Genomic DNA, 21,825 nt, shown 5'->3' with positions numbered 1-21,825 from the left:
TGTATGTATATATATGATGTTCATCGTGCATACAGCTGCAGTCATAACAGAAGGGTTCTCCTGCCGGCAGGCGGGTCCTCGGTCGGCCGAATTCCAAAGTCTAGGTCCAGCGTCGGTTGTCGTCGCTTATTCCCTGACGGCAGTGCGACAGGGGTATAAAGGAACCAGCCGACGCCATTTTCTCCAGTCTTTCTTGCCGCGCGGTGCCCGAAGCAGAAGCAGTTCGCCAGTGCCGGTCGGCCAGCTCCTGAAATTACGAAAATTTTGAAACCGAAGTCTCTTCAAAGCTAAGTACCCCGTTGGGGAAACTTTTCTTGCCTTAGACCGATGTCGGACAAAGTTAATAATTGTATTTCATGTGGGAAGCAAATACAGCATAAGTATTTCCATTCCCTATGTATACCTTGTTTAGGCCCAGACCACGACGTCTCGGTCTGTCGCTTTTGTGCTACATTCAACAAACGCACCATTAAGCATCTGGCGTAGTTCGCCCAGCATTATTTTGGAAAAACATTTAACTATATTATGTCGTCGGATACTCAGACTCCAGTTTCGTCTAAAAAACGCAAATATAAGGACCAACACACGAGGTCCGCGGCCTCTACCGACACCACGTCAAAGCTGACTACACGTGGTCCAGTTCTCAGCGAGGCGCCTACGCAGCCCCTGACTACCGACGACACTTCATTGGAGGTGTCTCCTGTGCCCGAGGTCGCAGGCTCCTCGGCCCACACCCCGACTACAGATACCAAAGCCACTCTTGGTGTTGAACCTCAAAATGTGGACAGGTCTACCTCCACTCAAGGTGTCTTCAGACCTTCCTCTTCTTTTTCCATCAAGGCTTTCTCTAAGTCTAAAGCAGCCATGCATTCTAAGAGACAAGCTACACAGGGCCCATCTCCAGGCCCCATGCCTAAAAAACAGATGCTTAAAATGGCTGAGGATTTAATTACTCTTATCAGGGGTTCTCAACCCCCACCGGACAAAAGGCCCAGAGTGGAGGAAGAATCCCCCTCCTCTGATCAGGGCTCCATTATTTCAGAGCACTCTGATGATCAGGAACACTCTTACTCCCCTTTTGAAGACTCTGATGCAGAGGAGTCCATTCCTTCTGTATCCCCCCCAGAGGATTACTCATTTGGGGAAACTTTGCATACCTTAAGGGAACACTTCCACTGGGAAGGCCAAGATTATTCAGATTCCAAGAAAAGGCATAGGGAATTTCTCTTGCTACTTCAGCACAGGCCTCTGGCTATATCTCCTGTCTTGGACATCCTAGATGATGTTTACTCGGAGGCCTGCCTTAACCCGGATTCTCTGCCTCCAGCCCCAGTCAAGCCTGACAGGTACTACAGGGTTCCTGACTCACACCAATTTCTTTACAAAAGCCATGCTGCTGACCCAGAAACCATCTCACAGGGCCCCAAGGGAATTAAGGCCTCCACTGCTAAAAATCCATTACCTTCCGAGAGAGATTCCAGATCCTTAGAAAGGTGGGGAAAAAAGGTATATACCTCGGCTACCTTAACCATGAGGGCCTTAAACTGTCAGTTCCATATGTTAAAATACCAACAGTTTTTGTTATCACAATTGAAAAGTAAAATGTCACAACCTGAACAGCCAGACTTGAAGGAGTTGCAGGATTTGATGCATAGTGCAGAACAAGTGGGTAAGCATACCGTACAATGTGGTTTTGATGCTCTAGAGGCCTCATGCATAGCTACTGTTACAGGATCAGTCATACATAGACATGTCTGGCTCAAGGAACAAACCTTCCCTGATCATGTCAAAGCTAAATTACTAGATGCCCCTCTACAAAAGGATGTATTATTTGGTGCTAATGCTGAGGAGGTATTAAGGAAAATGGAGGAAAAAGCTAAATCAATGCAAACTGTGAAAGATTTTCTACAGGTACAACCCCCACGTTTCAGTAGAAATTGGCCTTCCAAAAAATTGGTCCTTTCCAGCCATGGACAGACCCCAAAGAGGTAGATACAGGCGCCTGAGGGGCAGAGGACAATCCCAAGGATCATTTAGAGGCAGACAATGGCAAGCTCCTACACAAAGAGGTGGTGAGGATAACTCGCAATCATTCAGAAAGCAAGCCCAATGACTTTCCCCTTTGCATGCCAAGCAAGACTCAAATGGCAGCCCCCTTAGGAGGAAAACTGGCATTATTTTCAAAAAATTGGCATATTGTCACAAAAGACAAATGGATCCTGGGCATTATAAACAGAGGCTACAGATTCCATTTTCATACCCTTCCAAAAATGAGAGGCATGCCAAACCTGCCACACAATCAAAGGGCAGAGGCACAAAGGCAAATTACAGATCTCATAGACATGACAGCTATTCAAGAGGTACCTACGCACGAACAAGGTCAAGGTTTTTATTCCAGACTATTTCTGGTACCAAGGAAGGGAAAAGATTGGAGACCTATTTTGGACCTATCCATCCTAAACACATTTCTACTCGTACCAAAATTCAAGATGCTCACATTACAGCAGCTTCTTCCCATGCTGGGCAAGGAACCTTGGCTAGTAACATTGGACCTCAAGGAGGCATACCTGCATGTCCCAATCAGACAAAATTGCAGAAGATACCTCCGATTTCTTGCAGGTTCAACCCATTATCATTTCTCTGCATTGCCCTTTGGCTTATCTACTGTGCCCAGAGTATTCACAAAATGCCTGGCATCAGTAATTGCCTATTGCAGACTTCAAGGGATACAAATATACCCCTATTTGGACGACTGCCTGATCCAAGCAGACAGCAAGCACATTCTTCTGAAACATCTGGCTTATGTAATAATGTTGTTGAACTCTCTGGGATACACAGTCAACAAAAAAGAAATCAAGGCTAATACCCTCTCGGAAGATAATTTTCCTGGGTGCCAACTTGGACACAAACACCCCGATGGCCTACCTCACGCCAGAGAAGCAGGGGCAACTAACTCAATACTTCAGAGCACTAGCAAATTGCACCAGGCTGACTGCAAGGAAAATCCTGCAGGCTCTGGGATTCATGGCATCTTGCATCTTACTAATCCCATGTGCAAAGCTGCATATGAGGAAACTTCAATGGTACCTGAAAAACCTATGGTCTCAACACAGCCACAGTTTGGAAACAATAATACCACTAATTCCATGTCTACAAAAGGAATTTCTGTGGTGGGCTCAAGCATGCCAAACAAACACAGGTCTTCCATTCAGCAAGCCTCAAGCAAATCAAGTCATCACAACAGACGCCTCGGACTACGCCTGGGGGGCGCACATGACAGATCGGTGCATTCAGGGCAAATGGTCCCAAAAAGAAAAGCACCTTCACATCAATCAAAAGGAAATGCTAGCAGTAATAAATGCTGTTATAGCTTTCAAAGACCTTCTGCAACCAGGTCAACTATTGATAAGAACGGACAACACCACAGTTATGTGGTACATAAACAAACAGGGAGGAACACATTCATACCCCCTATGCAGACTGGCCATGTCACTTTGGAACATGGCCATGGACTTACAAATTGAACTACAAGCACAGTACTTGCCAGGCAAGGAAAACACGCTGGCAGACAACCTAAGCAGAAATATGACAGATCCACACGAATGGAAGTTGCATCCAAATGTTTTTACAGAAATAATCCAAGCATGGGGAAGGCCAGACATAGATCTCTTTGCCTCCCACAAAAATCACCAATTGACAAAATTTTGCTTAAGGATTTTCCATCCAAAGGCCTGGAGAGTGGACGCTGACTCTTTCAGTTGGACATCAATGACAGTTTATGCCTTTCCACCTCTTCCTCTGCTGCCCAAAGTTCTATTGAAAACCAGAGCAGACAGACCAAAGATGATTCTCATTGCTCCAGACTGGCCAAGACAACACTGGTACCCACTCCTGAGGAGCCTGACGCATTCCCCACCATGGACCCTGCCTCTAATGCCTCTTCTCCTGACTCAGCACAGCTTCAAAACTCTTCACAGCCAGCTAAAAACACTCAATCTAGCCGCATGGAAGATTCCTTAGCATCACAACAGACCCTACCCTCCAAGGAGGTGCAGGATGTCATTTTGGAGGCCAGAAGGCCGTCAACTAGAAAAGCTTACTCCGCAAAATGGAAACGGTTTTGTGTCTGGAATGAGAAAAAGGGCCAGGATCCTGGAAAACTGAATTTACCTCAAATGCTACAGTATCTAGCTGAGCTGCTAAGCAGTGGACTTTCATTCTCCTCCATCAAAATCCATGCCTCAGCCATTTCTGCAGAATACAACACTGATCCACCCTTATTCTCTCACCCTCTCTTAAGACAGTTCCTCAGAGGGGCTAAGAATCTAAGACCCCCAAGGAAACAACCAATACCTGCTTGGGATCTCAATTTCATTCTGGAAAAACTGATTGACCTTGCCTCCCTTTGAGCCAGCTGCCTCATCAGATTTGCAATATTTGTCCTGGAAAACAGCTTTCCTTCCGGCTATTACCTCAGCTCGGAGAGTTTCAGAACTACAAGCTCTCATGGCTGTGCAGCCTTTTATCATCTTCCATCAGGACAGAGTTTCCTTACAAACCAACCCGTCCTTTATGCCTAAAGTGGTATCCAGGGTAGCTTTGAATCAGGCCATACACTTCCTTTTATCCTAATCCTCAAAACAAAGGGGAGAGATTACTACATTCCTTGGACATCCACAGACAACTGCATTATTATTTGGACAGAACAAAGCCTTTCAGAAACTCAGAACAGCTCTTTGTGTCCTATGCTGTAGGAGCTCAAGGAAAGCCAATTTCCAAACAGACAATCTCAAAATGGATAGCCCACTGCATACGCTTTTGCTATTCTTTTCATGGCAAAACTGTACCTACAGGCATCAGATCTCACTCCACAAGGGCCACAGCTACCTCTGCAGCTTTCCTCAGAGGAGTTCCTACCAAAGATATTTTGGAAGCAGCCACTTGGAGTTCTGTGCATACCTTCTCCAAGCACTACCACCTACCATTATACTCCAAAACTAGAGCAGGCTTTGCTACTGCAGTCTTGCAGGGCATCCTGGCTCCTCCTAGTTCCACCTAGTGCTTACCACCCCTTTCTTAGCTTTGGGATTCTACCCATCTGTTATGACTGCAGCTGTATGCACGATGAACATAGTACAGTTTTGTACCTACCATAAATGTAGATGTTAGAGTGCTAATACAGCTGCAGTCCAGGTTTCCCTCCCTCCTTCCCCTCTTGGGACAGGCCTGTTGGCTAACACCTCCTCATACAACCTGATTGGGGTATTCATTTATGGTGTATTTGCTTGCAACTACTGTATTTTGATTATATTGCATTGCTTTATTACACAAATTTATGTATTGCCTTCCTTCTGGGGGCACCTGACATCTGGGGCAAGAAAAACTGAAGAAAATGGCGTTGGCTGGTTCCTTTATACCCCTGTCGCACTGACGTCAGGGAAGAAGTGACGACAACCGACGCCAGACCTAGACTTTGGAATTCGGCCGACCGAGGACCTGCCTGACGGCAGGAGAACCCATCTGTTATGACTGCAGCTGTATTAGCACTCGAACATCTACATTTATGGTAGGTACAAAACTGTACTTTTCCCCTGCATTTGACCGAACATATGTTTTAGACAAACGCAGGGGTGTGATTTAATGACAACGGTGTGGATGGCAGAATGTTTGAGATCTCAACTGTGCAGATGGCCAAATGGTGGATATGTCTACAGTACAAAAAGCCCATATAAGTAAGTGGAGTTAGGTGGATGACAAGTGTGTGTGTGTGTGTGTGTGTGTGTGTGTGTGTGTGTGTGTGTGTGTGTGTGTGTAAGTTAGGGTTAGCGTTGCAAGTGAGTGAAGGATGGGTGTTGGGTGCTTGTGTGCAAGTTTGTGTATTTTAGGGTAAGGGTAATGGTTAGGGAATAGAAGTAGTATTGTTTGTGTGTTTGTGAATGTTTGTGTCAGAGTCTGTCTTGTGTAGTGGCAGTGTTATGGCAAAGTTTTAATGAAATTAAGGTGTAGGGGTTAGGGTGGGGGAAAGGGGCAGCATTAGGTTTAGAGGTAATACTCATTACTAAGGTGGTGCAGGGGGGTGGATTTCCTCTGCCATCCTTTGTAATGGGTGCTAACCCTAACACTGCCACTTCCCCCAAACCTAACCCTAAACCTTAAAGTCATTAAAACCTTCCTGTAACATGAACAGTGTTTAGACAAATTTGAGGCTAGTGTTATAGGGGGTTTAATTTTAATATTGGGAGAGGAAATAGTTTTTCGCTCTCAATATTTTTTTTTGTTTTTCTTTATTTTGGTGTTGTGTATGACTAAACTTATTTTCAGTGTTTTAAATTCAACATTAGGGCAGTTTGGTCATACAGAATATACCTGTGTGTGTGTGTGTGTGTGTGTGTGTGTGTGTGTGTGTGTGTGTGTGTGTGTGTGTGTGTGTGTGTGTGTATGTATGTATGTATGTGTGTGTGTGTATATATATATATATATATATATATATATATATATGTGTGTATCTACTTTTAATTATCGAAATCCCACATGAACGAACACCAAAATGTCAAGACTAGAAAAGCAAAATCTCACAATCCTGAAACTACACAACACTGCAACCCAAATTACCAAAACTGAAAACACAAACCACACATAAAACCCAATTCAAAAAAACAATATACAAAATAATGCACAACACTGTATACCTCCATACCTCAAAACACAAACAAATGATATTTATAAAATTAAATTACTAACTAACCTACCCTGAACAAACCACACTATCTAAAACTAACCTAAGTGGGGAGCTATGCCACCCCCCCACACACACCCAGATGTGGGGGGCTTTACCCCCCACAACCCCCTAACTGTACCAACTCCGGGTCTGCATTACAGTGGGAAAAAGGGCATATACCGTTTTCTTACCTTGTAGTATAGCACACACATCCACTACTGCTGGGGCCATACAAAACATCCACCATATTTGCTCACGTATGTCCTACACAAATTTAAAGGGACATACCGCATTTACAGACACCAACTATGAATGTCCTACGACAATATTGTAATCATGACATTGCCGTTTTAAATTTCAAACTACTGATACTCTGTATTCTAAACATTCAGTCTTCTAACCTTTGATCTTCTACACTTTCAGGATTTTAAACTTTCAGCTTTCTGGTCTCGATATTTTAGTCTTCGTTCATATGGGATTTCGATAATTCAAACAGGACCATAGATATATATATTTTATATATATATATATATATATAATGTATGTATATGTAGGTGTGTGTATGTAAAAGCTGCGGCTTTTACAAAACCAAGTTTTGCAGCCATTGTGTGCTAATTACAGAAGGCTGTAGCAGTATTCAGTAGTAGTAAATTCTGATGAAGTCCTGGATATACTAGGACAAAAACGTGGTGTTTTTGCAACGTTAAATAAAAGACTTTTTTTGCTACTTTCTACGCTGTGTTGGTGGCTTTGTTTCACTGTTTCCCGGGTGCTTTATTCTGGAAATTCTAGAAAAGGAATTTCATTTATTTTGAAATGGCAGGTAAAATCCAACAAATGGTAGATTGCATTTAATATTCCAGTAGTCTTTGTAGATGACTCTTCAAGCTTGCTCTTTGTGTGGCATGCTGCATGATTTTTGAATCTGTAATGCCACTTAATACAGGAGGTGTTGTGTGTGGACCACCTGTGCTTTCATTTGAGGGGTGATGTGTTTTCTGCATGAGTAGGAGCAGCATACAGAGAGAGAGAGAGGTGCAGTGGTCCAGATGCCTATGCAGGGAGCAGCACAGAGTTATCATAGGTTCATAGGTAGGTACTACGCTATTGGCCCTAGGGGGCCTATACAAGCCTAGCCAAAAAAGTACCCTGACTTTCGCCACCCAAGAAAATTATTTTCCTGTGCCCCTGTTGAGCAGAGCCACAGAGGTGATCCCTGGGGTGAATTTCCTATTTCCCATCCAATCATCAAGATTTTTCTTGAAGAGTGCCAATGAGGCGCTTTGTTTGATATATATAGGTAGTCTGTTCCAGAGTATGGGAAGTCTCTGGGACAGGAATCTATCCCTCCAGCATGTTCTGTTTATTGTGGTGACAGAGTTTAGGTCCCTAGAGCGTGTAGCTTGGAGGGATTGGGATTTCTTTCAGTGGAGCATGTCCAACAGCTCTGGGTTTGACATAGTTTTGTATGTTAGGCAGAGATCACCTCTGAGTAGGCCATATGCGACAGAGTAAAGCTGGAGTTTTTTGAGACGGTCTGCATAGGGTATCTGTTTGAGGCCGGTAATCCTCTTTGTGAGATATTTCTGCGGCCTTTCTGGTTGTTGTAAACAGACAAGGACTTCAGGTAGCAATGCAGAAGTGATGCATGGAGGGCTGTGGTGGAAAAAATGCAAACATGATGAAGAAACTTTGGCAAGTAATGGACAAACTACATTCTGCCATGTCAGATGTAATGTCAGTCTGTAAGAGAATGCAGGCACACAACTGTGATAAATCACAAAATTTTGAACACAACTCTTGAAGGATTGCAGAAGCTAAGTTTTTTTATTGAAATGTGTGCCTTTTTTCACATGATATAGCAGTAGTGTTTTCATGTTTTTTAATGTTAAAAATGCAAACGTGAACAAAAGCTGGAAGTCTTTATTGCAGGTTTTACATAGATGCACGTAGTCCACATAATAAGAATATAATGCCACTGCTGGACATGTAAGCATCTTCGCAGGACCTGGAAGTGAGAGTTTTGGACGGCTTTGTTTGCTCATTTGTAAGGCATGTGAAGGGTAAATACATGTCTGCTGCCAGTGATGCTGTGAAGGCAATCAGTAGGGCACATGTGGCTGTACCTTGTAAAAAGGTCCTTACTGTGTCCTGTCTATACCTTCGTCCCTAGAAAGCATCCTTTGTCATAGCATCTGTTACAGCTACATGTGAAAGATCTTGTCCCGCCTGAAAAACTTGTGCAACAAGAAGTGGTATTTGGAAGCAGGAAATTGAAAAACAAAAGCAGTATATATTTTGTGAATATTAGGCATAGTTGGAGGTCAGTAGTGGGAGGTGAGTTGAATCATCCACAAATAAGCAAATGGAGTGAAAAGCTGTGTGTGTCAGCTTGTAGTGGATAAAGTGGTACTACTAAATGCTACCCAACAGAGTAAAATAACAGAGAATGTATTGTTGGACTGTTATGAAAACCAGTAAAGGAAAAGTATATTAGTCCTAGAACTGTTCCACTTTTGAAGATGAGGAAGTTTAAGGTGGACAACTGTGAACTGTAATATATAATTAATCTATTCATGTATTCTCCAGTTACTAACTGTAATCTCTTCCAGATCATTGGGGAACCAGAGCATAAAGTGGCATTTACAGTAAAACATTAAATAAGACTGTGAACAGTTTGCTACTAAGGTGGTAGCAGTAAAGGTTTGCAGTAAAGCATTAAATAAGACTAAATAGTTTGATACTAAGGTGGTAGCAGTAATGGTATGATGGGATAATGTGAAGTAGGCAAAGAGCTGAACTGTAAAGTCTGGCATTGGTGGTTGTATGAGGCATATCTAACACAGTGAGTGCATGTCTATTAAGAAAAGAGTTCCAAGTTTTGTCTGATGTAGTATTTAGAGATGGAAGGAAAACAGGCAGAAGGAAGCACTCCCAGAGTTGCCCTCGTGACAGAAAATGATTGTGTGACTAGTACATCGCTGCAAATATGATGTGAAAAAGTGAGTTGTTTGTAAGAGCAGCTCATTTAGCCAGTGGGATTTAAGTGGTCTGATGGGAAAAATGGAAAATGACATCGCACATAAGAAATTAGCACAGTGCTGAGACACTGATCATAATTATGCCTCCAGAAAGGGCTTGACAGGAAGGTTAAATAGATAAGATACAACGTGTTATGTTATCTCTGCTATTGTAAATAGGATGAGGTTAAATAGTGCCCTTGTGGTTCAGTCCATTAAGTAAAATGAAGTTTGTTGCAAGCATAAAAGCCTGCCTTGTACTATACTGTACCCAGCCTATTAAAGGTAAGGGATGAGAAGGTAGTGGACCCATGTGCTGTAGAAACCGGCAGTGTATTTAAACACTGAGAGCATCATTCTAATTCTTTAGTGTACCGTAGACACCAGAAAAAAAGTGTGATCCTCTCTAAAGTACAGTCCATCAGTTTTTGAGCTAGACTTTTTGGTGGGTGGCTTTGACTTACTTGATTATAATCAAGCCTGGATTCCAGAAATATGAGGAGCATTTTATTAAAAGACCAGGTGATGAAAAAGGTCATTCATTAGTACATCTGGAAATCTCAAGAGCTTGAACAGTTTTTGACTGGTTCAAAATATTATAGGTAATGTCTCCCTTTGGCTGTGAATTCTGCCAGTACTTGAAATGTTGTTATAGCTAGGCTTCCACAAGGACTAGATAACTCAGAGGACCCCTTGAACAAATGAAATAGAAACTAGTGTGAAACTCTGTAATATCCCACTATAAATGAAAGAAAGCAAGACTAGCTTGCTTAAATGCACTACAGATCATGCAATTTGGGAAGACAAATTGTATTCTGTTCTGAGAGCTTTAATGACCAATTTTCTCTTATGGTGAGGCCAGCATCCCTAAGAAGGACCAAGCTCTTCTCAGGGGAGGCCTAGGTATGTCTCAAAATATTGTGATATTATATACATTTTAAACCTCAGTTATTCAGAATTAATTCTTGTGTGATTAGGCTGAATTCAGAAGAGCAACAGTCAATGAGTTATTGTACTGAATAGTGTGTTCTTTTATTTTGGATTTACTAAGTCAAATCCTGCTGGTCTCAAGTGCGTGTTGCATACATACACTTATATACATACACACACATACACACATACATACATACTTGTGAGAGAGTGCTCATGGTTTGGGGCGCAGTGTTATCCTGCTTCTGTGCATAAAAGCCTGTTTATTTGGAGACAATAAGGTCTATTGACATATAGGAGAGGTTTGACTTTTTTTTTTTTTTTTTTTTTTTTAAGGGAGACTAACAAAGATAATCCAAAAAAATGTCTTATCAATTCGTGCAGAAGCAGAAATATGTTGTAGTACATTCCTGAGAAAAATCAGTGAAGGAAACGGAGTGATATTTTACAGATCTTTGAATGAAAGTAGTTGAGTACAAAAATAATGGATTCTGTGTATAACAAGTGTTATGATTCTCATTTCAGTTTATTTTCTCAGAGGAGTTCATGCACCAGGCCATCCACACAATTGAATACTGTCTCGGCTGCATCTCCAACACGGCATCCTACCTCCGATTATGGGCACTTAGCCTTGCTCATGCACGTAAGTAAACTGAGGGTGGACTACTTGCCTTCCATAGTTAAGCTATCTACATATTTAGGAGAAAGTGTGTATCTGAATACAGTATGTATAATATGAAAAACATGACAACAATGTTAAAGGTTTCTTTTTAATGTCAAAATGCAAGTTCACAGATATTTTCATTGATTCGCATTAAGGAAAACCAGCAGTTCTTCTGCTTAGTGTCAGTCTGATGGTTGGGATCAAGGAATTTTACTTTTTCCTCACCATTGTGCAGTCTCAGAGTTGGTATATATAAGTAGCCACTTACTCCCTGCAAAAGACACTGTTTTGTGCTATTTTTGTCTGTGTTCAACCTTTAGAAAATGCATCCTTAATGGTGGATGAACGGCAGAGGTAACATCACCACAAGCTATGCTTCCCAAGCTCAACAGTCACTATGCCACTATATATAAATGTATACGCACTCACACAGACACACACATGCAGATATATATAGAGAAAGATTAAAGGTGTGTGTGTGTGTGTGTGTGTGTGTGTGTGTGTGTGTGTGTGTGTGTGCGCACCTGTACATGTGTACATATATTCACAACTATATAAGGGCGGTCAAGTCTGTTGTGTTCCTGTCATATCCCTGTGGTCATAAATGATGTAGGAGTACAGGCTATGACTCATTATGTAACTGCTCCTAGTCTCTCCTTTTATAGCAGGAGTTAGTGTGTGCATTAGGTAGGAGTAAATTTGCACTTAGTGTATGAGGAGTGGAAATTGTAGCTTCTTTCACCAGCCTTGGTCATCCCTGGAGACAGTGGTGAAAAACCTTACATGTCTGAGAGGTGACAACCAGCTGTGTTCTGAGCCTCCTTTAGTAATTGTAAATGTGATCCTGTCAGTAGAGTGAAGGTAGTTTTGGTGACTGACATTTCAGACAAAATGTTTCACAGAATAAGCTTTTGCCAACAGTAGATAATTCCCTTTTCTCCACTGTTGTGCAACTATGGAATAGGTATATTTAGGTTTGGAGGTGTAGGGGACTTGCAAAAATGATTTACTCAGTGTTTCTACTGAAAGTGCTGCCAATTAACTATTTTCAGAGTTTTTGACTTTGTGAGGGAAGGTGTCGATATATTGACATGCTCCCTAGTAAATGGATATTATGTAGGACAATTACCTGTTTGGAGAGAAATCTCTGTGCCTTTTGGCAGGCACCACAATTCAGTCATAGAATCATAAAATGTACAAGGTAACTGGACCATGTGTCCATTTACATCATGCCAGTACCCACCCTTAGACCTCATTTCCTTTTTCAAGGAGCAGTAGGCCAGTTATAATAGTAGTGAACTTGTGAATCCACATCCCATTGTGTAATTCCTTCCTAAAGTGCATCACACTGCTTTGTTTGGAGAGGAAGTTTGTTCCAGAGAAGGGGAAATAGTTGCATAACAAACCTCTATGTCCTATGATTAATTTGCTGAAGCAGGTTTATATCTCTGGTTCTTGAATTCACTGAACTCTTTGATTTGTGGAGAAATAAGAAGTCTTGGATTGCCAGATTTCTGTTGGCCTGGAAGACAAGATACAGATCACCTCAAGTAAACTATAGGACACTGAATACAGGGACAAGGTCTCCAGCCTGTCTTGGTTGCTCAGGTCATTTAAGCCCATGATCATTTTTTTATCGGGAACCTTTGGGGTATTTCCAATTTCTTGATAAAGTTTAGTAAAATACATTCCAAAGGAGGCATTTTATTTGATGAAGAGCCTGACCAGGGCAGAACACAGAGGCTTTAGGACTTCTTTAATCAAGAGGAAATACCTTTCGCTAGTAGCATAGCCAGGGTAAGGGGAGGGGGCTAGCCACCCCAGGTGCAAAGTGTTAGAGGACGTGATTAAGTGTTCCTTGACCGTCCTGCATTTTTTTCTATACTGAAATGTTGGTACAGCAAAACACTAGTGTAAAGTAAGATGTTTTTTACTTTTTTTTTTTTTTTTTTTTTTTTTTTTGTCTTGGTCTACACTGAATAGCTGAGGAGGTGTGGATTGCCTGTAGGAAGCCAGTTGGTACAAAATGTACCAGCTGGCTTGCTGCAGTGCAAGTCAGTCCTTTTTTTTTTTGCCTCTTCACATGAGTAGCTGAGAGGGATGGGATGCTGCATCAGGAACATGCACTGGGCACTAGCTGCACCAGATATGGATATAGCTGAGAGGGGTGTGATACTGCATCAGGAACATGCACTGGGCACTAGCTGCACCATATATGGATATTGCTGAGAGGGGTGGGATGCTGCATCAGGAACATGCACTGGGCACTAGCTGCACCAGATATGGCTCTGCCCATTGCGAACAGCTATACCACAAAGAATGATTTCCTGACAAGTGTTGCAGCAGGATGATCAAGGAGAAGGAGATGTCCATCCATGTTCCAAGGTCACTTACATCATCTTCATTTTTGGGGTGCTGTGTTTTCTATGCTATAAGCTGGATGGAAGGGTTTGTTTGCCATTTTTAGCATTTAGTTTTAGCACATTTTCATAGCACCTGCTATGAACATGTGTTAGATCAATTTGCAGCTTCTGTGTATCTGAAAGGGATTTAAGTATAACACACAGTTTTAACTAATCTGCAAACTTGGTTAACCAGAGTCCCTATTTTTGATTTGGAGATCAGAGAGGTATATGCTGAACAGCTCTGTATTCGGCATTCAGCAAACCTATCGTAGAGTAATGTGCCCCTTTTGGTATGTACCTAACCAGGCACATCCAATAATTGGAATGTCCACAGAGGTTCCTCACTAAAAGAATATAGAGTGTAAAGTCTTATCCCTGTATTCTGTCTCCTACAGGCTGTTGAAGGAGATCTATGTCTGGCTTACAAGGTATGGTTGGACTGCACCCTAATAGGCCTCCTGCAGATCTACAAACCAAACAGTATCAGAATTACCCATTCTAAAGACTTAAGTCTTGCCTGCGATATAAATAGGACATGATGGAGAGACAGGTATGTATCCCAGAGACACTACCCCTTCTCTGGAAAAGGCTCCCCATGTGTGTGAAGCAGACTCCCTAGCCCAATTCAAGTGTAACTTGGACAATTGGATGGGAAGCAGAAAATTCATCTCTAGCTTGGCAATTACGTCTCTATGGACTCAGGCAAGCCTGCAAATGGATCATTTCCCAGGCATCTGCTTGTAATTATTTTTTTCTCCCAAGCTCCTGCCTATACTTACTAAGGGGAGCATAACTTGTCAGAGGTTTGGGATGCATGGCTAGGCTTAAAAAGGCCCAGTTGCTGTTAGCCTAGTACACACCTATGAGCCTATGAAGGGGTTCCAGCACATATCCATGTGGTGCCCCATTGGTTACTTATATGCTGTTTCATGCCTACCATCCTCAGTGTGAGTTTTGTCCTTCTACCAATTAATGGTACGTATACTGGGTCTATATCATATGCTCGAAAGATAAAAAGAGCAAATGCTCTTTTATCGACCACTGAAAGCCGAAACCGCTAAATATCGAAGACAGGGAACAGCGATTTTTTTTTTTTTTTTTTTTTTTTTTTCCCCAGGGGGGAAAAAAAAAATCACTGGGCCATTTTCAGGACTTTGCCATTTGTTCTGCTGTGGTGCAATCTCTGAGTCTGTATATTTAAGTAGGGGGGTGTGGGGGGGTCAAAACTCCCCACTTAATTTTGTGTTTGGATTTGGGTTTTTTTTTTTTTTGTTTGTTTTTTTTGTTTGTTTTTTGCGGAGCAGTGTTTTTTTTTCAACTGGGAAAAAAATCAGTGTTCAGTGTCTTCAATATTTAGTGGTTTTGACTTTCAGCGGTCGATTAAAAGGGCATTCACTCTTTTTACTTTTCAAACATATGATATAGACCCCCCATAGCTAAACAAGGGTGCAATTTGGGCCATACTTAACTTGTCGGTATTGTTGACATGTGGTGTGGTATAAAATGCATTGGTGCGGTCAATGTATGCTGTATGGATAGAGACTACTGTCTACAGCTTTTCTTACAACCTCTGTGCTACTGTTCATGTTTTGTTTATTTTTGAGCCTTTCTTTGTGCTGTCTCTGCAGTTTGTCTTTGCATTACTATGAGCTCCAGTTTTAAGGGCTAATAAGTGTTTGGCTTCTTATTCATTACCTGAATGTGCTTGTGATGGTAGGTTTTTTAAAATAAGTGCTAAAATAAAAGTGCACTGTGGTAAAGGAATGCAGAAATCAATTTGCCCAAATGTTTTTTTTTGCTAGTAAATGAAAAGACAAAATGAGCACATTTATCCCCTTTCTTTTTTGAACTTGGATGGGAGGCTGTTTAATAAAATTGTAGTATGTAGGGGTATCTAAGTAATCCCCAGTGCAGTGAAGCTATTTTCAAATTCTGGGTTGACCAGCATCTGTATGTTGGCATAGAATGCTGCTGCTGTATGAAAGCCACGTGTTGCTATAGCAAGTAGAACTACTGTTAAGTGGAGGGAAAAAAAGCAAAAGTTAAAAGGAAGGTGGGCATGAGAGATGTGAATTTAGGGAGAACAACAGAGAGATGTGGGATGAAGAAACTGTGTCACGACAGTGATCAGTTGTGGAGAGAGAAGAACATGTCTAAGCTGGGATCATCAGTAGCTCTTGAGTGACCAGTAAAACTGAAGGTCATAGATGGTCTATAGTGTCAGGAAGAAGCAATGCAAGCAGTGGACATGGTGTGTCATAACTTGAGAATGGGAAGAGGGAGCAGCAGAGGATTTTATGGGGGGGTAAATAATAGTGCATCATCACTGTTGATAAGGTACTAGATAGGAAATTGGGGAGGTGAACGGAGACTTGCAAGCAGAAGAGAGGTAGAGCTGGTCCCCCTTAATGAGTTTTAATGAGTTCTCATGGGACACTAAGTGACTACATGTGGTGAGTGATCACTAATAAAGTATGTAAGAATGTGTTCCACTGGGAATGACTAATCATAAGTCAGTGCTTTATAATGCTGTGGGTGAAGCCTGGTAACCACAAGTTTTACTATCTATGAATGAAAAACCCAATAACTTCCTTTGCTGATGATGAAGTGCTCCATGTTTACAGGCATAGCTTCTGGTGAAGAGTAGTGGCATGTTTTAATTTCTGATGTTGCCCATCCCAACCATAAGATTTTGAAGAAGGGAATGGTCTCATAACATTTTCAAGAATCTGAAGACCAAGAGCATTAAACAGACTTCTAACAATTGACTTGATTCAGCTGTGACAGGGTCTGTTTATTTGGCGCGCAGTTTCCAAAATATGTAGCTACATTACTTTTTATAGGTTCATTGGTATGTACTAGGCTAATGACCATTAGGGTCCTTGTAAGCCGAGCCATGCACCCCAAATGTGACCCACAAATCTGATTTTTATAGAAGTTGATTTACTGACTGTCTGTTTCCACCAGATGCATAGAAGCCAGACCAGGGATGAATTTCTGATTACCCATCCATTGGTCCGAACAGCTGAGTTAAAGGGTAACTCTGCTTTGCATGGATGTGGAGCCTGTTTCAGAAAATGGGAATTCTTTGAGAAACATATCTGTCTCTCCAACATGAGGTCTATATCACATACTCGAAGTCTTATAACTTTGAACACATAATGTTCGAACCATTATGTTCGAAGTTAAAAAAGTTCGACTATGGTTAAAAACAATGGAAAACAAAATAAACTGTTTTAAGAAAGAAGCCCCCCTGCACCCCCCACACTGCCTGCTACTTAAATATACCAACTCTGAGATCACACACCATTGAACAAAATGGAAATCTCTACTTCCATTGAAACGCTCAAACCTTTACAAATTTGAACTTATGGTCTTGACCATATGAGGTTCGAACTTGTAAAAGTTTGACTACGTGATATGAAATGAACATGTCCTGTTTATGTCACAAGTAAAATTTATGTGTTTTGATCTAGTAGTTCTGATACTGTTTGTTTTCCCAATGTGCAAATGATTTGTCAAAACAGAGTTCAAGAATACCTCATATGCCAGGCATAGATCACCTTTCAGAAATCTGTATGATGCCAAATAAATCAACACTGTTTGAGGCGATCAGCATAGTATGTATCCTTTTGCAAGGAACCTTTGTGGACATTCCAGTTGCTGTGTGTGTCTGGTCAGGTATATAACTAAGGAGACATTATACTCTATAATGGGCCTGATGAGGGCAACATACAGTGGTATGAAGACCTCTCTAGACTTAGATACCATGCCCTTACTTATAAGCTGAGCAACATGGAAGGATTTTTTAAATACATTGAACACATGTTGGTTGAAGGCTCATTTACTATCTATGTAAATCCCCAGATCCCTAACTAGTGAATTAATTTTTATGGGTGTTTTATTCATGACATAGTTACCTAGGGTGGCCATCTTCCCAAAAAGGTACCGGAATGCATTTCTTGGCATTGAGTTTAAGCCATGGCTTTTGCACCAGTTGTTTGTGTTCGACCTTCCTGAAGGATGTTCTTATCTTGGCAGGATTCAGTGACTGCTCATAGTTTGCAGTCATCTGTGAACTTCGTCATCCAGAGGCCTTTGACCTCCAACAAGTGGATGCCAAAGAAAAGGAGGCCCAACACAGAGTCCTGAGGGACCTCACTGGTGACCAACCTCTTTGTGATGGTAGCCTAACCAATCCCAACCTGTTGGATCCTATCTGTGACCCAGCATATTATAAAGGAATTTATGCCTAGTTCTGTAAGTTTTTGACAAGGTTTGAGTAGGATATTGTCTCAAATGCTTTAGTCAAATCTAGGTAGGTAGTATGCACCAATTTCATCTCCTCCATTACCTTACTGGCCTTTTCAAAGAAGTCTACCAGGTGCTGTAAGCATGACCTTCCTTTGACAAAGCCAAATTGGGATGGATCCAGTGTTTGCAGGTCTCCTGTGTCCTTGCTGATAATTTCCATGCTAATTCTTTTCATAACTTTGCAAATAAGACTAGTCAAACTAATGGGTCTGTAGTTTTCAGCATCTATTGAGGGTCCTCCCTTATGAAGGGTGATGAGCACAGTCCTCCATTCTCATGTCACAAAGCCTGTTTTAAGACTACAGTTACATAATGACTTCAGGAGTTCTGATAAGTCATATTTAGACTATTCAGGATGCATCCCAGAATTAAATTGGGACATATTGAGGCCATGTTCTTGGCTTTAGTGACTGTAGCCAACACATGCTCCCTAGTTTATAATTGGAGAGGGTTATGTTTGATGGTATTTCTTGGGGAGTAGTTAGCGGTGAGAGGGTTGTAAAGTTGAAAATGAATTTGTCCACTAACAATTTTGCTATACTGCCAGGGTCAGTGAATGTGGCTGCATTAACCACTGGTTCAATATATTGTTGTGTGCTCCCCTTGATGTTTCTGATAATACTGAAGAAGGCTTTATGGTTAACTTTCACATGAAAGACTATCTTAAAGGAGAATTCCACCCAAGAGTCAAGTTTTTCCTTCCAAAAAGTAATTTTTCCTTCCATGTAATCCAACACTAAATGCTTCACATACAGAAAAAACATCATTTAATTATGTTTGCCTTTCTTTCCTGCATTTGTATCATCTGTTACATCATACAGGCTACGAAGAGTGGCAGAATAATAAAGTTGGGTGACTTATCCCAACTACAGAGCCATTAAGAAAACAATGTCTCTTAAGGCGCATTTAAATGTCATAGTTTAGCAGTTACAGATTGCCAGCTTCACACCCCAGATAAATAACATAACCTGGAGTCTGAACTAGGTTAGTTTTCGGATGCAGACATCTTTCCCTTTAATAAAACCCAGTGCCACAAAGAAAGAAAGCAAATGTTAGTCTAACTCTTATTTATTTGACATTTTTTTACTGGGAAAGTCTGACTAGGCAAGAAACTACCCATTTTCAGAAGAGGCCCATAGAGAAAAGCTCCACAGTCACATTCTTTCAAAAATGAAGTACAGATATTTTAAAATGACAAAATATGTTACACTACAAAACATAAAAGTTAAAAAAAAAATGTTGTAATGAGAAAAACATATAACACGTGTTTCATAGTAGAGTGCAATGAAAAACGATAGTATGAGTTGGAGAAAATATGTGAGGAAAAACTCAATAGTCATTTTATTTGTTACACAGATTAGTATGTGATAAATGAGACCATTCTCATAAGATATTTAAAGTGATATTAGAGATTACATGATTAGAGACAGTGAGGTGAAATTGAGTAATGATTTAGTGTGACATAAATGTTCATGTTATGGTTATAGAAAGAAGAAAGAAAAAAAGATGGAGAGAAGGAGATGATAAGAAGAGTGCAGGGTAGGGTGTCTTCAGGTAGCTTTGGTGAGTAAGGAGGAAAGAGGCAAAGAAAAGGTCTGCAGAGATGAAGTGAATAAGGGAAGGTAGTTGGAGAAAAAAAAAAGGAGTGGAGTAGGAGGCTGGAGAGGGTTGTGAAGCATGAAATGGTTTTAGGGAGGTGAGACACGTATAGTATGTTCAGCCAGGATTGGTACAAGAGCAGGTCCAAGGTTTTTGTAAGGTATTCTTTTAGGAAACATTTAAAGGTGGGTAGGTTAAAAATAGTTCTGGTGGTTAGAGGTAAGGTGTTCCATTTTTTGCTACCGAGTATGGGTATAGGCTTTGTCCAGGGGATTTATTCGGTTTTGTCTTCTGATCTAAGAGCTCTTTTTGGAAAATGTATGTCGATTAAAGAGGTAAGAGCTGGGCAGGCGGTTTGCGTATGCTTTTATGTATTGTTAGAACTTGAATGTAGGAGAGGTGGAGGGGGAGTTTCTAATGGTTTGCAAAGCTTTACAGTAACTGGTAAAGAAGGATGGATTAGTAGCAAACTTGGAAATTTTGTTGTAGCAACTTTCAAGTTTTTTTTTGTTTGTTTGTTTTATGGAGGATTGTAAATTGGTTAGAATTGGTGCTCCCTAGAGCAGGGAGGTTAGAGGGTAGGCTTCAACTAGAGTAATTTTTGTAGGTGTGTTCAGAAAATGTTTGTTTCTGTGTAGTATACCTAGTTTCTGATGGGTTTTCTTGATATTGCTTTGGAGGTGGAGATCAAATTTAAGATCCTCTATTATGACTTATAATAGTTTGGTATGTTGGACTAATTCAATTTTAGTGCCATTTGCCGAGCAGATTTTGAAAGATGTTTTGCTAGGATTAAAAAGGCTCTTGTGCTTATTAGCCTAGTAAACACCTCTGAACCTAGGGTTGTGAGTTTTGGGGTTAAAAAGGAGGAGTTTGGTTTTGGAGGGGTTTGTGTAGGAGTTGTGCTGTTGTAAGCCACGTTTCAATGGAGATTGACAGCTTGAGTGATTTATTGGTGGTGAGCTAAGGTGTTTGAAGAGCAGAGGATGGTTGAGTCATCTTGAATCAAGGTGCCTTCACAAGAAGATGAATGTAGTTTATTGATAAAAAATATTAAATAGCACAGGGCCAAGGATGGATCCTTGTGGATCTCCTGTGAAAGTGGGAAGGAATGCAAAGATGGTTCCTTGCCATTTTACAGTTTGTTGCTTGTTGGCAAGGTAGTTAGAGAATAATTAATTAGATGGAGATGCTAGACCTGGGATGGAAAGTTGAATGAAGAGTTTAGTGTGAGAGACCATGTCAGAAGCTTTTGGTAGATCTAGAAATACTGCAGCTATAAGTTTATTAAAAGTTGCAAACTTTATTGATATCTGTAAATGATGGTAATGCAGTAGATGTGTTGTGGTCTGGCCAAAATCCATGTTGCATATTAGTTATTGGCTTATTTTGTAAGAAATAGTGGAGAAATTATTAATGTATACATATTTCAAGGAATTTAGACAGGGGACACATGATGGCTATGGGACGGAAGTTTGTAATGTCAGTGGAATTAGCTCCTTTATGTAAGGGGGCAATATGAGATATTTTCCACAAGTTAAGGACACAGGATTCTTATTGATCTATTAATAAGAATGCTGATTGGATATGCTATTGCATCTGTAGCTAGATTTAGGTATTCTGGGAGAAGGTTGTCCGCTGAGGAGAAATAAGGTTTTAGCTTATGTAAAAGTTTTTTCTATGAGAGTTGCATAAACTGTTTGAAAAGTAAAGTAGTTAAAGTTGTCCATCTGTGTTTTGGAGAGGTTGCAGATAGGCGAGTTTTGTGAAGGAAATGTGCTAGGGTCTAAGGTAGGGGAAGTTGACTATGTGGAAAGGGGGTGTGTTAGGTGACTTTGAAGTTAAGCTGGCTATGCAGTCTATGAAGTATGTATTGAAATAAGAAGCTGTTTGAAGAGGGGGAATGTCTAGGTATGGGCTGGGATCCTTTTTTTGTACCTGGGCTGATAGATATAGAGGATCAGATTTTTAGGATTGTTTTTATGGTCGTCTTGTTGCTGAGTATAAGAAGACATTTTATCTCTATTAACTTGTTTCTTGCCTTGGTTTTGCAGCTGTCTGATTAGTTGATACATTTTATAATTTTTATTCTTTTGCAGGTTAATCCATGCATTTTGTCTGTTTTTCATAAGGAGTTTGCATTGGTTGGTGAGCTGTGGGGGGTATGGCTGTTTT

The 21,825-nt window shown here is 40.9% G+C and overlaps 1 protein-coding gene across 1 annotated transcript in view; it reads left to right on the top strand.

The window, feature by feature from the left end:
* The window catches only part of LOC122811966 (V-type proton ATPase 116 kDa subunit a3-like), a gene marked incomplete in the record, with an annotated part of 518,494 nt that overhangs the window by 451,842 nt on the left and 44,827 nt on the right, over positions 1–21,825 (top strand). The window contains 1 exon segment of the mRNA XM_044084165.1: positions 11,194–11,311. Within this exon segment, the coding sequence (XP_043940100.1) occupies positions 11,194–11,311 (118 nt within the window).

Source organism: Protopterus annectens, chromosome 9.part0 (assembly GCF_019279795.1).
Source record: "Protopterus annectens isolate FY-2018-M chromosome 9.part0, PAN1.0, whole genome shotgun sequence".
NCBI classification, from domain to species: Eukaryota; Metazoa; Chordata; order Ceratodontiformes; family Protopteridae; genus Protopterus; species Protopterus annectens.
The sequence above is the reverse complement of the archived record's forward strand: the minus strand, read 5'-3'. Positions and strand labels throughout refer to the sequence as shown.